At 41.1% G+C, this 17,986-nt stretch overlaps 1 protein-coding gene across 1 annotated transcript in view; it reads left to right on the top strand.

The window, feature by feature from the left end:
• The first annotated feature begins 4,442 nt into the window (after nt 1-4,442).
• gemin2 (gem (nuclear organelle) associated protein 2) overlaps nt 4,443-17,986 on the top strand; it is a 34,931-nt gene continuing 21,387 nt past the window's right edge. Inside the window, exons 1-4 of the mRNA XM_078407174.1 lie at nt 4,443-4,536; nt 8,862-9,048; nt 9,785-9,869; nt 15,478-15,567. Of these exons, the coding sequence (XP_078263300.1) occupies nt 8,930-9,048; nt 9,785-9,869; nt 15,478-15,567 (294 nt within the window). The 5' untranslated portion in view covers nt 4,443-4,536; nt 8,862-8,929. The remainder of the gene's footprint in view (nt 4,537-8,861; nt 9,049-9,784; nt 9,870-15,477; nt 15,568-17,986) is intronic.

Raw genomic sequence — 17,986 nt, 5'->3', positions numbered from 1 at the left:
TTGATGAGAATATGGGGAGCATAAAATGTAGGATTACTGTAGAAGGGTGATTGATGGTCAGCATGGATGGTGTGCCGATGGGCCTGTTTCGGTGCGGTATGACTTTGACCCTGACATTTACCCTGACAACTAAAATAAAGTCAATTTTTTTAATAGGAATAGTAGCTCAATTTTGAAATTTAACCACAAATGGCTGCGAAGCCATTACACAGTCTTTGTGTAAATGCTTCACAAAGAGCACATTATATATATTGTGTATCTTTGCAAAACCTAAACTACTGCCATGTTGAGATACTTGGCTAATCAAATGAATGCTTCATTCAATAACAACATTACATTGCTGCAAAGAAGGCACACCACGTTACTCCTTGTCCAATACAACTATAATATTAAAACACAGTGAATAAGAATGGACAACATGTCTGCGCTTAACGATAGACCACACTAATACCTTTTCATTAACTGTCACTTTTGTTCATATTGACTTTTGCAGACTTTGGAAATCGAACAAGTTATGGAAATCCTAATTTAATTGGGCTGTCTAATTATTTGATTTTTAATCCTCAGTGCACAAAATATATTAAATCAGTCATTGGGTTTTAGCTATAGACAGCAGATTCTAGAAATCTAATTTCTTCTGTAAAGTTCAGGCTTTTTTGGGGGATTGAATTACTGAATGAATGATTGAAGAGACTGCAATACAAAAATGTTCCAATCAACTTTTTTGAGATAGACTATGAAAGACCTGAAGCAAGTGTGGTTTGTTAATCAGGGTTCAGATGATTTGTTAATCAGGGTTCAGATGAATTTATTGCCGTAATGATTTATACAAAATTAGTAAGCAAAGTGAAATTTCATTGCACGTTTTTATTATTTAAGATGAAAAGACAAAAATGTATTTTGAGCATTTTATAAAATCAGACACAAGATAGAAACACTAATTTTGAATTTGCACTACTTCATTGCATTGAAATATATTGCAATAGCTTGACTATCTATACTTCAAAAAGATTATTCTACTAAGTTGTGAGTAATTATTTATAAAGTAAAGGCATCCTTCTCGTGAAGCCATCATGCACAGATCAGTAAACTACCATCTTTCTATCTATCTAGCTATTTCCACATTGGAAATGAATGAAATGCAAAATAGAGCAGCTTTGATGAAAATTTGTCAAATTGGCAATTTAGTGAAATATCCATAACCCATGGGAGGGAAGGGATAGATGTTATAAATTGAAACTGCAGCAGTGTGTCTTTGCAGGATTACAGTACACATTTAGAATTCAGGTGCATTGGCCATGTTCTGCATGATTTATATCCATTAAAATTAATGCAGAACAGTCTCTACTGGAATACTAATTTGCAATTTTTAACTCAAGAATAACTTTAACACATATAGTGGATTCTCAAAAAGTTATATTTCTCAGCACATTAAAATTTCATTTAGTTTAGAGATACAGCATGGAAACGAGCGCTTCAACCGACCGAATCCATAACAACCAGCATCACCTGTTCACACTGAAGTTCTATGTTATCCACTCCTTACACACAAGGGTAATTTACAGCAGCCAATTAACCTGGAAACCTGCACGTCTTTGGGATGTGGGAGGAAACTGGAGCACCTGGAGGAAACCCAGGTAGTCACTGAATGCGAGGAGCACAATGAAATAAGGTAATGCCTCTTTTGAAGAACTATAAAAATCTTTACAGGACCAGAATAGTATCTACAGTGTACATGCTAATAACATGAGCAAAGCCAGCATAAATACCATCAACAGGTTTGGTCTCTTATTTTGCCTTGGCAATCGCACAAATAATATACTCATATTATTCTCATATTTTCTTACCACATTGGAGTCCATTCAACCCATTAGGTCTATGCTGACTCCTATTCTCCACTCATTTCCCTGTTATTTCTTCTCCCTCACATTCCCATAATCCCCAGATTGTCCTGCTGCTGACCTGGGACAATGGAAGTTATCAGAGCATCAGGGGGATACGAACGTGCAAAGGGAGAATGTGCAAACACCACAGAGACTAAATTCATCAGGGTTAAACCGGGGAGAGGAGGAGGGGGAGGGGGAGGGGGAGGGGGAGGGGGAGGGGGAGGGGGAGGGGGAGAGGGAGGGGGAGAGGGAGAGGGAGAGGGAGAGGGAGAGGGAGAGGGAGAGGGAGAGGGAGAGGGAGAGGGAGAGGGAGAGGGAGAGGGAGAGGGAGAGGGAGAGGGAGAGGGAGAGGGAGAGGGAGAGGGAGAGGTTTTAGCTTTATGTGAGAAATCCACACTCACTCTCTCTCGTCCTTTGCTTCCTTCTGCAAGTCCTTTTTCTAATTATTTTGCAATGCATGTGCTCTACCTCTACATCTTAATTTCCACTCTCTCCCTTTCTCTCTCAAACACAAAGCATTTCCTCTTGCCCTATTCATTTTTGTATTCTATTATTGTTTTATAATGTGATTAAAAACGATTACTGATTTTGATTATAATAGCACAATTAATCCCAATTAATATGTCAATCACTCAAGAATCCAAATAATGTTATATTAAAGCAGTTGGTGATATTATGACACATTATGCTGGAACATTACAATATTAATAATGAACACAACAATCGATAAAACTGAATTTTTGCACGTCACTGGTCCAAGATCTGTCATTTTTTAATCACAATTTTAAAATTTAGATCTAAGCTGTTTTTAATGACAAACAGAAAGATTGATTATCCAATATTATTGAATTCCATACACCCACCACCCTCTGTGTGAAAATGTTACCCCCCAGGTTCCTATTAAATCTTTACCCGTTCACCTTAAACCTATGTCCTCTGGTTCTCGATTCCCCTACTCTAGGCAAGAGACTCAGGGCATCTACCCGATCTATTCCTGTCATGATTTTGTACACCTCTATAAGATCATCCTTCATCCTCTTGCACTCCAAGAAATAGAGTCCTAGCCTGCTCAACCTCTACCTGTAGCGAGTCCTGCCAACATCCTCATAAATCTTCTCTGCAGCTTGACATCTTTCCGAGAAACATGGTGCCCAAAACTGAACACAATACTCTAAATGCGGTCTCACCAAAGTCTTATACAACTGCAACATGACCTCCCAACTTCTATACTCAATACTCTGACTGATGAAGGCCAATGTGCCTACAGCCTTTTTGACCACCCTATGATGCTACTGTGATGCTACTTTCAACTAACTATGTATGTACTCCTGAATCCCTCTGCTCTACAACATTTCCCATAGCCCCACCATTTACTGTGTAGATCCCTTCATGTTAGTGCCCCCAAAATGCAACACCTCACATTTCTCCATATTAAATTCCATCAACCATTCCTCAGCCCATTATATGGAACAAGCTGCCAGAGGAGGTAGTTGAGACAGCTACTATTACAACTTTTAAAAGACATTTGGACGTACATGGATAGGAAAGGTTTAGAGGGATCTGGGACGCAGGTGGGCTGGCATGGATGGGGCATCGTGGTTGGCATGAGCTGAAATGTAAAGTCAGGAGACAGGAGGGGAGGGGAAAATAATGGGATAAAAGGGAAATAGTGAATGCAGGGAGGGGAAAAGAGCATTTGAAGAATGCAAAAGGAGTAGGGTATTACTTGAAATAGAGAATTTAATGTTCGTACCATTGGGTGGTAGGCTTCCCAAGTGAAATAAGAGGTGCTGTTCTTCCAGTTTCCATGTGGCCTCACTTTGGCAAAAGAAAATCCCAAGGACAGAAAGGTCGGTGTGGGAATTAGAAGGCGAGGTAAAATGGTTAACATCTAGGAGCTCCAGCAGCCCCTCAGACTGAGCGCAAGTGTTCAACGAAATGGTCACCTTGTCTACACTTGTTCTCAGTGAACTAAAGGAGTCCACATCAGGTGCTCCAAATGCACTAGACAAGGTTTGAACCTCTGGAAGGGCTGCTGGGATCCCTGGATGGAAGTGAGAGAGGAATTTTAAGGAAAACAAAGTTATATCTCCTGTGGTTGCAGGGGAAGTACCTGGGGAAGAGATTATTTGAGTAAGAAGGGATGAATTAACCAAGAAGTTGCAGAGGGAGTAGTCTATGGAAAGGAGAAAAGGGTGGGAATGGGAAGCTGTGACTGATGACGGGATCACATTGAAGATGAAAGAAATGCAAGAGAACGATGTGTTGGATGCAGAGAATGGTATGGTGAAAGGCAAGGACAGGGCAGGGGATCTCCACCCTTGCTCAGTCTGCAGAGTGGGGGAGAGTGGGGCAAGGGTGGGACAGATAATGATGGAGCATGGACAGAGGGTCACTGCATGCAGATCATCCTGTTGCACGGTAAAGTCTCCCTGAAACGACCCAGCAAATGTTATTTTACCATCGCATTCAGCCGCTGCGCTGTCAACTCAGGCGCCGCCACCCAGTGCGCAGGCGCATCCGCGCGTTGCCTGCTGGGTCTTGTAGTTGATGCTGTGCGATGGGATGATGGGAGTTGTAGGCGCGGCTCCATTACCGTCGTCGCTTGGAACAGGCCGGCGCTGTGCCGTTAAACCGCCGGGGCACTCATGTGAGTCTGCGCGCGTGGGGGCGGTCTGCGCTCCGCGCTCCGCGCTCCGCTCCATCCGCGCTAAGCGGCAGCTGCTTCTCAGCGCCACGGACCCGGGTTCGATCCTCACCTCGTGTGCTGTGTCTGTGGAGTTTGCATGTTCTCCCTCCGACCACATGGGTTTCCTCCGGATGCTGGGGTCTGTAGGTTAATTGCCCTCTGCAAATTGCCCCTAGTATGGAGTGGATGAGAGAGTGGGATAACATAGAACTAATGTGAAACAAACTACTGGAGAACGTGTAGGAAGGAACTGCAGAGGCTGGTTTCCTGCAGTGTAATTAATTGCTTCACAGTGGCCATGATTTTGGGGTATGTCCTTTCACCAGCTGGTTCTACCACTGGAAATCCCCAGCTCATTTCATGCTCACTCACTCAGACTGGAGCAAAGATACTAGAGGAGCAAGATGAACCACTCCATCGCAATCGCCTATACTGAAGTGTAGTCAGTGTTGTGGCGGAACAGTATGTGCAGTGATACCATTAACATGCAGAATATATCATTTATCAATTCACAGATTTTTGTTATTTTTCTTTAAAAATATTTCTGCAACTTTCTGCCTACTAAAATGGCACCATGACGTACTACGGTTTTTAGGGTCGAGTGGTCTATCTTGTCCCTCTAGTATCTTTGGGCTGGAGTGACTGTCTTTTGACATAGAACACACAGTGCTGGAGTAACACAGGGGATCAAACAGCATCTCTGGAGGGCATGGATCCTTTCTTCAGATTCATTCTTCAGACAGACCTGAAATGTAGTCGATGCCTCTGAAAGATCCCAACCTGAAACATAGTCTATGTGTCTGAAAAAGGATCCTGATGAGAAACATCAGCAAACCATGTCCTCCAGAGATGCAGCTTGGCCCGCTGAGTTACTTACTCCAGCATTTTGTGTTCTACACAAGATTCCAGCATCTGCAGTTACTTGTGTCAGCCTTCTGACAGTCTATGCACATTTCCTCTCCCTTCTGGGTCTGCCTGGTCATCAAGGTTGTGGTAGATTGGTGTATTTGCCATAGCTCTGATCCCCTCCCATCTATTTTCTTAATACTTTCCAAATCTGATCTGTCACATTAAACAACTCACTCCCAGAACCAGCCTTCATTGCAAAATACAAATACCATGACACTTTAGTGCTTTCATCATACTGACGTGCACTCTCAACTTTGAATTCCTGTTCCCTTTCATTTGTAGGTATGCTTCCATTAGGAAAGGTCAGGTGTGAAGCAGGAGGCTAGTGTTCATCAGTTATATTCTCTGTAATGAGATTGTTAGTGGGTGCACTTGGTCCTGGTTTGCTTCTTTCCCTGCCCCACCAATTGCTGAACTGACAAACATGCCATCTCTTAATGGAGCTCATAAATAGTTCATATAGAATCCCAATTCCTTGTAGTTATCTTCAGGTTTTCCTATAGTTGCATTTATAGTCATACAACATTCGTTCGGTACCTTGGTACCGAATGACAAATAAAGCTCTGTTGAGCTCTGTTGAACTGTAATGCTCAGTATACCTTAAAGGGAAAAATAATTGTTTTGACTGGAAAAACTCACAGAATCTGCTATCCCAATGTTTGAAAATCTTGATGATTTTGTATCTAGCTATTTCGATGTTGATTAGATGATTAATCATATAAACAAATTTGAAGTTGCACATATTTAACATTTTATATATTTTGCTGCTTTGGACCGACGCATGCGCACACACGCACCCCTTTTCTGCACGTACTCCCCCCCCACCCCCTTACTTCATGTTTAATGACTGGTGACAACTACAACCTCTTCCCAGCGCACAACATGAACATTAGGTGAGAGAAGACAAGAATAAAGCCATTGCATCTTTAATGTCCATCTCCATTCATTATGAGTAGAAGAAGCTCTAAAGGCATAGTAATGCAGCTGGCAGAGCTGCTTTCTCACAGTGTTAAAAGACCAGGGTTTGATCCTGATATCAGCCATTCTTCTTGCATATGATGTGCAGAGCCTAAAGTTGCAGGTCAAGGGCAGACATCCAGGCCAGGGCAGCATCAGTTGCTGGGTGGATGGCCTTGATGCCACCAGGGAAAAGCCTCAGTGAGCAGTCAGTTACACTGTGTGGGATGGTCTGGTCTGGATATCCGCAGTCGCATGCGGGGCTGTCTATCATTCCCCCACAAGCTAATAGATATCAGCCATGGAGTTTGCACTCTCTCTCTGTGACCCTGTGGTTTTCCTCTGGGTACTCTGATTTCCCCTCGCATCCCAAGGGCATGTGGGTTTGTTGGGACTGGATGCAAAGGTGGGACAACATAGAACTAGGATGGACAGGTAATTGATGGTCAGTGTAGACTCATTAGGCAAAAGTGCACTGGAAGTGTGTTGTGATTTTGTTTTTCTCAGCTATTAGAAACTTTTGCCTTTCATTTTTATTATGTTGTAAGTTGCTCTACAAATCACATATATATAGTGCATTCAGAAAATATTCAGACCCCTTCACTTTTTCCACATTTTGTTACATTACAGCCTTATTTTTAAATGGATTAAATTCATTTTTTAATCATCAATCTACACACAATACCCCATAATAAAAAAAGCAAAAAGGTGTTTAGAAATTTTTGCAAAGTAATTCAAAAACAGAAATATCACATTTACATAAGTATTCAGACCCTTTACTCAGTACTTTGTTGAGGCACCTTTGGCAGCGATTACAGCCTCAAATCTTCTTAGGTATGATGCTACAAGCTTGGCACACCTGTATTTGGGTAGTTTCTCCCATTCTCTTCTCTGCAGATCCTCTTAAGCTCTGTCAGTTTGGATGGGGAGGTCGATGCACAGCTATTTTCAGGCCCCTCCAGAGATCAGGCTTAAGGACATTCACAGACTTGGCACGAAGCCACTCCTGCGTTGTCTTGGCTGTGTGCTTAGGGTCGTTATCCTGTTGGAAGGTGAACCTCCGCCCCAATCTGAGGTCCACAACGCTCTGGAGCAGGTTTTCATCAATGATCTCTCTGTACTTTGCTTCGTTCATCTTTCCCTCGATCCTGACTAGTCTCCCAGTTCCTGCCGCTGAAAAACATCCCCACGTCATGATGCTGCCACCACCATGCTTCACTGTAGGTATGGTATTGGCCAGGTGATGAGCGGTGCCTGGTTTCCTCCAGGCGTGACACTTGGCATTCAGGCCAAAGAGTTCAATCTTGTTTTCATCAGATCAGAGAATCTTGTTTCTCATGGTCTGATAGTCTTTTAGTTGCCTTTTGGCAAACTCCAAGTGGGCTGTCATGTGCCTTTTACTGAGGAGTGGCTTCCGTCTGGCCACTCTACCATAAAGGCCTGATTGTTGGAGTGCTGCAGATATAGTTATCCTTCTGGAAGGTTCACCCATCTTCACAGAGGAACTCTGGAGCTCTGTCAGAGTGACCATCGGTTCTCGGTCGCCTCCCTGACCAAGGCCCTTCTCCCCCAATTGCTCAGTTCGGCCGGGCGGCCAGCTCTATGAAGAGTCCTGGTGGTTCCAAAGTTCTTCCATTTAAGAATGACGGAAGCCACTGTGCTCTTCGGGACCTGCAATGCTACAGAAATTGTTTTATACCCTTCCCCAGATCTGTGTCTCGACACATTCCTGTCTCGGAGGTCTATAGCCAATTCCTTCATCTTCATGGCTTGGTTTTTGCTCTGACATGCACTGTCAACTGTGGGACCTTATGTGGACAGGTGTGTGCCTTTCCAAATCATGTCCAATCAATTTAATTTACCACTGGTGGACTCCAATCAAGTTGTGGAAACATCTCAAAGATAATCAATGGAAACAGGGTGAACTTAGTTCCATTTTGAGTGTCATACCAAAGGGTCGGAACACTTATGTAAATGTGATATTTCAGGGGTTTTTTTTAAATTACTTTGCAAAAATTTCTAGACACCTGTTTTCGCTTCTTCATTCTGGGGTATTGTGTGTAGATTAATGATTTTTTTTTAAAGAGTTTAATCAATTTTAAAATAAGGCTGTAACGTAACAAAATGTGGAAAAGTGAAGGGGTCTGAATACTTTCTAAATGCACTGTATACAAAACTTTGACTTTCACTGGGGCACAGAAAACTAGTTTAAACCTGTAATTTCTTTCAATGAATACAAATATCAGTTTGCTCTAATTTATGTAAAGTGCACCATCATCAGAAATATACACAAGGCAGCACTGATGTTTTATGGTGCAACATGGTTTGGAATTTCTCATTGCAAGCCTTAAATGTAAAATAATTGCTCAAATTCATTGATTCTCATGTTATGAATTCTCCTCTGTTTCTACATCTATTAGGCGAATCAAAGGCAATTCTGAAGTAAAGTTTTCCTGTTTGATTGGGTGGTAACGAAGTTTTGACAGAAATGAATTTTGACGCAGAACTAATGCCCAGGCAATTACCTGTGGATGACTGGGATACCACTGAAGACTTTGACCCAAGTGTGCCACCAAGAACACCCCAAGAATATTTAAAAAGAGTCCAGTAAGTGGAGAAAGTGTCTGAATTAAAATCAATTATTGGACTGAAAGGTGTAAAGAAATCAAAGTGGAGGACCAGTGCAGGGAATCAGGTGCACTTGAGTCGCAATTGATATATAAAAGGGAAGTTGCACCTGTTTTCCATCATGTTCTAAATAGAACGTTGATCTGTTTTAACTAATGGCAAATCCTTGCACCATTTTAAACACTTTTCACTTTCCATGAATTTGTATAATATTTGTAAATAAACAAAACTAATGGTCTTGTGTAGGAAAATAACTGCAGATACTGGTTCAAATTGAAGGTAGAGACAAAATGCTGGAGTAACTCAGCGGGTCAGGCAGCATTTTGTGTCTACCTTAACTAATGGTCTTTATCATCTTACCATTATTATCAAAGTAAGAATGATTTCTTATCATTCTTATTTGAATATTAAAATATAGATTACTGTGAAGAAGTTCACTGCTTCTCCTCCTCGGAGATAAATAAAGCCTCATCATTTGGCACTGCATGTACAGCAGTTGTCTAGGAAAACAATGGAAAAATAAGAAATAATCTGTTTCAATTTCTCACAAGGTTTCATGCTGTAAAGTTTTAGTGCACTACTAGAACATAAATGACAGATATACAGCTGAAAGGTTGGAAGTAAATAATGGTGGATAAAAAAATGTAACGATAGTTTTGTTTTATTTGCAGTTTGCAGCAATGGATTGTAATTCAGGTTTTTGTTTTGCAATCAGGCTCGAAGCATCAAGATGTCCTGAAGTAGTGGTGGCAAAAATTGACCCAAGAAAGTTAAAAAGTAATCAGACAGTAAATATTTCAGTAGGTACAATATATTTTATTACATGAAAACTACAGTATTTTCCTGAGGACTTTTACCTCTGTATGGCAGTCAATGGTACTGAAATTAGTATTAAGATGAAGTTGCCAGAGAAATGACAACTTTGCAATTGACATCTACTTTAAAGACAAAGCAAAGCAAAATTGGTTTAAAATGGTTGAGGAAATAATTTTCTTTTTAGTCACACATGAGCAGCATAGGAATTTGCATGCCAATTTTTTTGATGGGCTGGTTCACTTCAAAAGGAGGTTCACTTCAAAAGGAGCGTTATCTCATCTTTTGAAAAATATTCCCCATAACCTATGACCATTAAGATACAAATTACTAGTTGTACATTTGCTGCACATTAATCCTGCTATTGTCAAATTCTCTGCTTAATATTGGTTTAACTTCAAAAGATAACAATTGTTTTAACGGTACTGTAGAATGTGGCTAAGGTGAAAAATTGCAAAATTAATACATTAATTAACTGGAAACTTAAACATAATTCTTGTTTTGTCTGAATATGGGTTTTCCCGTGAAATTTGGTTTGGGTGCAATGTCAGATTAGCATGATTTTGTTTATTTATGTGACTAGCCATAGTAACAATGCATGGAGCTGATAATGAATCACATTTAATTCTTGCTATTAATGCAATGAATAACTAAAAAAAAAATAGGCCTGGACTTGATCAAAGGACTCTGGGACAGCATTTGTCCAAGAGTCTTCTGACCACAAATACTTTCCTTTAGAAACACCCAGTTTTCACTTATCCAGTCATCTGTTGAAGATAAAACCTATTTCTTTATTAACTTCAGCTTAAAGAAAATTCCCACTTCTAATAAGTTTAATATGATAAAGACCCAATCCTCTTATCCTCAATCGGACCTAATCAATGCTGATTCTTATCGATGGGGAATGAAACTCCACCTGTTTTGTCGATGGTCAGCGGGTAAAATGGGGAAATCATCTAATGACATTGGATAACCCACGTCTGAAGAAGGGTGTTGACCCGAAACATCACCCATTCCTTCTCTCCAGAGATGCTGCCTGACCCGCTGAGTTACGCCAGCATTTTGTGTCTACCTAATGACATATGATCATGTGCAAGGACAAGTTGTATTTTGAAATGTCTACAACACGGGCAGGACCTACACAGTGAATGGTAGGCCTCTGGGGAGTGTTGTAGGGCAGAGGGATCTAGGAGTGCAGGTGCATAGTCCCTTGAAGGTCGAGTCGCAGGTAGATAAGGTGGTCAAAAAGGCTTTTGGCACATTGGCCTTCATCAGTCAGAGTATTGAGTATAGAAGTTGGAAGGTCATGTTGCAGTTGTATTAGACGTTGGTGAGACCGCTTTTAGAGTATTGTGTTCAGTTCTGGGCACCAGAAAAGATATTTAGAAGAGATATTGTCAAGCTTGAAAGGGTTCAGAGAAGATTTGCGATGTTGCCAGGACCAGAGGGTCTGAGTTATAGGGAGAGATTGAGGAGGCTGGGTCTCTATTCCTTGGAGTATAGGAGGATGAGGGGTGATCATGGCTGATCATCCAAAATCTTGAAAGGAGTAGATCGGGTAGATGCACAGAATCTCTTGCCCAGAGTAGGGGAATTGAGGGCCAGATGACATAGGTAAGCTGAAAGGGAAAAGATTCAATAGGAATCTGAGGGGTAACTTTTTCACACAAACGGTGGTGGGTGTATGGAACAAGCTGCCAGAGGAGGTAGTTGAGGCTGGGACTATCCTAATGTTTAAGAAACAGTTAGATAGGTACATGGATAGGACAAGTTTGGAGGGATATGGACCAAGTGCAGGCAGGTGGGATTAGTGTAGCTGGGACATGTGTGCGTAAATTGGGCCGAACTTCAGTAACTTTCCACACTGTATCACTTAGGATTCTAAGTACCCATTCTAGCTAAGCAATATGACTATCCCCTTATGCACAAAGAACTGCAGATGCTGGTTTACAAAAATAGAAACAAAATGTTGGAGTAACTCAGTGGGTCAGGCAGCATCTTTAGAGAACATGGATAGGTGACATTTCGGGTCGGGACCCTTCTTCAGACTGATTGTAGGGAGGGGAGGGGTGAAAGCTGGAAGATAGGTGGGGGCAGTACAAAGCCAGGCCAATGATAGGTGTGTAAAAGTGAGGGGAGTTATGACTGTTTCTGCACCTTGTAGCTTTAAAGAACATTCAATAAAGATTCTGTAATTGATATTTGAAAAATAAGTTAACATTTACAATGCCCTCCATAATGTTTGGGACAAAGACCCAGCATTTATTTATTTGCCTCTGTACTCCACAATTTGAGATTTGTAATAGAAAAAAATCACATGTGGGGGTAAAGTGCACATTGTCAGATTTTAATAAAGACCATTTTTGTACATTTTGGTTTCACCATGTAGAAATTACAGCAGTCTTTATACATAGTACCCCCATTTCAGGGCACCATAATGTTTGGGACAATAGACAATAGGTGCAGGAGTAGGCCGTTCGGCCCTTCGAGCCAGCACCACCATTCAATGTGATCATGACTGATCATTCACAATCAGTACCCCGTTCCTGCTTTCTCCCCATACCCCCTATCCTTAAAAACTCTATCTAGCTCTCTCTTGAAAGCATCCAAAGAATTGGCCTCCACTGCCTTCTGAGGCAGAGAATTCCACAGATTTACAACTCTCTGACTGAAAACGTTTTTCCTCATCTCCGTTATAAATGGCCTACCCCTTATTCTTAAACTGTGGCCCCTGGTTCTGGACTCCCCCAACATTGGGAACATTTTTCCTGCCTCTAACGTGTCCAATCCCTTAATAATCTTGTATGTTTCAATAAAATCCTTTCTAAATTCCAGTGTATACAAGCCTATTTGCTTAAGTCTTTCAACATACGACCGACCGTCCCTTCATTCCGGGAATTAACCTAGTGAACCTACGCCCTCAATAGCAAGAATATCCTTCCTCAAATTTGGAGACCAAAACTGAACACACTACTCCAGGTGCGGTCTCACTAGGGCCCTGTACAACTCCAGAAGGACCTCTTTGCTCCTATACTCAACTCCTCTTGTTATGAAGGCCAACATTCCATGGCGTTCTTCACTGCCTGCTGTACCTGCATGCTTCCTTTCAGTGACTGATGCACTGGGACACCGAGATCTCATTGTACGTCCCCTTTTCCTAACGACACCATTCAGATAATAATCTGCCTTCCTATTCTTACCACCAAAGTCACATTTATCCACATTAAACTGCATCTGCCTACTCACACAACCTGTCCAAGTCACCCTGCAACCTCAAAGCATCTTCCTCACAGTACACACTGCCACCCAGCTTTGTGTCATCTGCAAATTTACTAATGTTACTTTTAATCCCTTCATCCAAGTCATTAATGTATATTGTAAATAGCTGCGGTCCCAGCACCGAGCCTTGCGATACCCCACTAGTCATTGCCTGCCATTCTGAAAGGGACCCATTTATCCCCACTCTTTGCTTTCTGTATGCCAACCAATTTTCTATCCATGTCAGTACCCTACCCCCAACACCATGTGCTCTAATTTTACCCAATATTCTCCTATGTGGGACCTTGTCGAAAGCTTTCTGAAAGTCGAGGTACACTACATCCACTGGCTCTCCCCTGTCCATTTTCCTAGTTACATCCTCAAAATATTCCAGCATATTAGTCAAGCATGATTTCCCCTTCGTAAATCCATGCTGACTCGGAACGATCCTGTTACTGCTATCCAAATGCTCCGCAATTTTGTCTTTTATAATTGACTCCAGCATCTTCCCCACCACTGATGTCAGACTAACTGGTCTATAATTTCCTGTTTTCTCTCTCCTTCCTTTCTTAGAAAGTGGGATAACATTAGCTACCCTCCAATGTCATGTAAATGAAAATAGTCATGTTTAGTATTTTGTTGCATATCCTTAGCATGCAATGACTGCTTGAAGTCTGCGATTCATGGACATCACCAGTTGCTGGTTGTCTTCTCTGGTGATGCTCTGCCAGGCCTGTATTGCAGTCATCTTTCGCTTATGCTTGTTTTGGGGGTTAGTCCCCTTCAGTTTTCTCTTCAGCATATAAAAAACATGCTCAATTGGGTTCAGAGTGGGTGATTGACTTCGCCACTCAAGAACTGACCATTTTTTAGTTTTGAAAAACTCCTTTGTTGCTTTAACAGTATGTTTGGGATCATTGTCTTGCTGTAGAATGAACCGCCAGCTAATGAGTTTTGAGGCATTTGTTTGAACTTGAGCAGATAGGATGTGTCTATACACTTCAGAATGCATTATGCTACTACCATCAGCAGTTGTATCATCAATGAAGATAAGTGAGCCAGTACCTTCAGCAGCCATACATGCCCAGGCCAGAACACCTCCATCACCGTCTTTCACAGATGAGGTGGTATGCTTTGGATCTTGGGCAGTTCCATCTCTCCTCCATACTTTGCTCTTGCAATCACTCTGATATAAGTTAATCTTCGTCTCATCTGTCCACAAGACCTTTTTCCAGAACTGTGGTTGCTCTTTTAAGTTCTTCTTGGCAAACTGTAACCTGGCCATCCTACTTTTGCGGCTAACCAGTAGTTTGTATCTTGCAGTGTAGCCTCTGTATTTCTGTTCATGAAGTCTTCTGCAGACAGTGGTCATTGACAAATCCACACCTGACTCCTGAAGAGTATTTCTGATCTGTCGGACAGGTGTTTGGGGATTTTTCTTTATTATAGAGAGAAGTTTTCTGTCATCAGTTGTGGAGGTCTTCCTTGGCCTGCCAGTCCTTTTGCAATTAGTAAGCTCACCAGTGCTCTCTTTCTTCTTAATGATGTTCCAAACAGTTGATTTTGGTATGCCTAAGGTCTGGCTGATGTCTCTTAACGGTTTTATTCTTGTTTCTCAATCTCATCATGGCTTCTTTGACTTTCATTGGCACAACTTTGGTCCTCATGTTGACAAACAGCAATAAAAGTTTCCAAAGTTGATGGAAAGAATGGAGGAAAGACAAGGTGCTGCGAGCTCTCTTATACCTGCATTAAGTAGACAATTAAACACACCTGAGCAATTACAAATGCCTGTGAAGCCATATGTCCCAAACATGGGGCCCTGAAATGGAGAGACCATGTATAAACACTGCAGCAAATCCTTGTGAATTAACTGGGTCTTAATTGTAAATTTATCAAAAAATATATTTAACAAAGCAGTCAAAATTATGATTTAATCATGACTACATTCAAATCTTGCAATCTTTTTTAATCCTTTGATCGCCCTTCGATTATATTTAAATTACATTTTCTTTTCTGTGCCAACCTTTTTAACTCAAAAGGTTGCAAAATGTTCTGCAGAGGATCAAAGTACACTATACAGGGTCTAATATTTTCTGCCTTATCTGATCATTTTCTTTAAAAGGTGTACATCAGGATTGATCTGGTCTTAGTGTTTTTTAATAAAATCTCAATAAGAAGTAGTTCCAGTACAGTATGAGATAAGTCAAATTGCTACCTCTTTTTGTTGTAGAAATTGATTTATATTATCATCAGAGTTTCGTGTCGATATATATTCAAACTGTCATGTTGCTGCATGTTTTGGGTATTTATCATAATTCAGTTTATATATTTTAGCTGTCGGGATGTCAACCAGCCCCTGCAGGATTTTCTCCCAGTCTCAAATGGCAGCAACAGCAAGTAGCTAATTTTTCAGTCCTCCGACAGGTAAAAATATTTGTTTCTACCATCTATTCGAGAACTTTGTGTTGAATTACATTGTAGAGGAAAGACAACATTTGTTTCTCGCCATCATATAATATTATAGTTAAGTCATCATGAATATTTAGAATGTAGAATGTCTTTAAATATAATGAATTATTTTCATATCATATAACCATATAACAACTACAGCACGGAAACAGGCCCGTTCGGCCCTACCAGTCCACGCCGACCACTCTCTCTGACCTAGTCTCATCTACCTGCTCTCAGACCATAACCCTCGAATCCCCTCTTATCCATATACCTATCCAATTTACTCTTAAATAATAAAATCGAGCCTGCCTCCACCACTTCCACCGGAAGCCCATTCCATACAGCCACCACCCTCTGAGTAAAGAAGTTACCCCTCATGTTACCCCTAAACTTTTGTCCCTCAATTCTGAAGCTATGTCCCCTTGTTGGAATCTTCCCCACTCTCAAAGGGAAAAGCCTACCCACGTCAACTCTGTCCGTCCCTCTTAAAATTTTAAAAACCTCTATCAAGTCCCCCCTCAACCTTCTACGCTCCAAAGAATAAAGACCCAACCTGTTCAACCTCTCTCTGTAGCTTAAGTGCTGAAACCCAGGCAACATTCTAGTAAATCTCCTCTGTACCCTCTCCATTTTGTCGACATCCTTCCTATAATTTGGCGACCAGAACTGCACACCATACTCCAGATTCGGCCTCACCAATGCCCTGTACAATTTTAACATTACATCCCAACTTCTATATTCGATGCTCTGATTTATAAAGGCAAGCATACCAAACGCCTTCTTCACCACCCTATCCACATGAGATTCCACCTTCAGGGAACAATGCACAGTTATTCCCAGATCCCTCTGTTCCACTGCATTCCTCAATTCCCTACCATTTACCCTGTACGTCCTATTTTGATTTGTCCTACCAAAATGCAGCACCTCACACTTATCAGCATTAAACTCCATCTGCCATCTTTCAGCCCACCCTTCCAAAAGGCCCAAGTCTCTCTGTAGACTTTGAAACTCTACTTCATTATTAACTACACCACCTATCTTAGTATCATCTGCATATTTACTAATCCAATTTGCCACACCATCATCCAGATCATTAATGTAAATGACAAACAACAGTGGACCCAACACAGATCCTTGGGGTACTCCACTAGACACTGGCCTCCAACCTGACATACAATTGTCAACCATTACCCTCTGGTATCTCCCATTCAGCCATTGTTGAATCCATCTTGCAACCTCACTATTAATACCCAACGATTTAACCTTCTTAATCAACCTTCCATGTGGAACCTTGTCAAATGCCTTACTGAAGTCCATATAGACAACATCCACAGCCTTGCCCGTATCAATTTCCCTGGTAACCTCTTCAAAAAATTCAAGAAGATTAGTCAAACATGACCTTCCAGGCACAAATCCATGTTGACTGTTTCTAATCAGGCCTTGTTTATCCAAATAATAATATATATTGTCCCTAAGTATCTTTTCCATTAATTTTCCCACCACAGACGTCAAACTAACAGGTTTATAATTGCTAGGTTTACTTTTAGAACCTTTTTTAAACAAAGGCACAACATGCGCAATGCGGCAATCTTCCGGCACCATCCCCGTTTCTAATGACGTTTGAAATATTTCCGTCATAGCCCCTGCTATTTCTGCACTAACTTCCCTCAATGTCCTAGGGAATATCCTATCAGGACCTGGAGACTTATCCACTTTTATATTTTTCAAAAGTGTCCGTACCTCCTCTTCTTTAATCCTCATAATTTCCATCACTACTCTACTTGTTTCGCTTACCTCACATAATTCAATATCCTTCTCCTCGGTGAATACCGAAGAAAAGAAATTGTTTAATATCTCCCCCATTTCTTCCGGCTCAGCACATAGCTGTCCACTCTGACTCTCTAATGGACCAATTTTTTCCCTCGCTATCCTTTTGCTATTGACATATCTGTAGAACCCCTTGGGGTTTACTTTTACATTACTTGCCAAAGCAGCCTCATATCTTTTTTTCGCTTTTCTAATTCCCTTCTTAAGATTGCTTTTACATTCTTTATATTCCTCAAGAACCTCATTTACTCCCTGCCGCTTATATTTATTGTATATCTCCCTCTTTTTCCGAACCAAGTGTCCAATTTCCCTGGAAAACCACGGCTCTTTCAAATTATTATTCTTTCCTTTCCACCGAACAGGGACATAAAGACTCTGTACTCTCAAAATTTCACCTTTAAATATCCTCCATTTCTCTATTATATCCTTTTCATAAAACAAAAAGTTCCATTTCACTCCTTTTAAATCCTTTCTCATCTCCTCAAAATTAGCCTTTCTCCAATCCAAAATCTCAACCCTTGGTCCAGATTTGACCTTCTCCATAATTATATTGAAACTAATGGCA

This window comes from Rhinoraja longicauda, chromosome 10 (genome assembly GCF_053455715.1).
Source record: "Rhinoraja longicauda isolate Sanriku21f chromosome 10, sRhiLon1.1, whole genome shotgun sequence".
NCBI classification, from domain to species: domain Eukaryota; kingdom Metazoa; phylum Chordata; class Chondrichthyes; order Rajiformes; family Arhynchobatidae; genus Rhinoraja; species Rhinoraja longicauda.
This window is presented reverse-complemented; position numbering and strand designations above follow the sequence as displayed.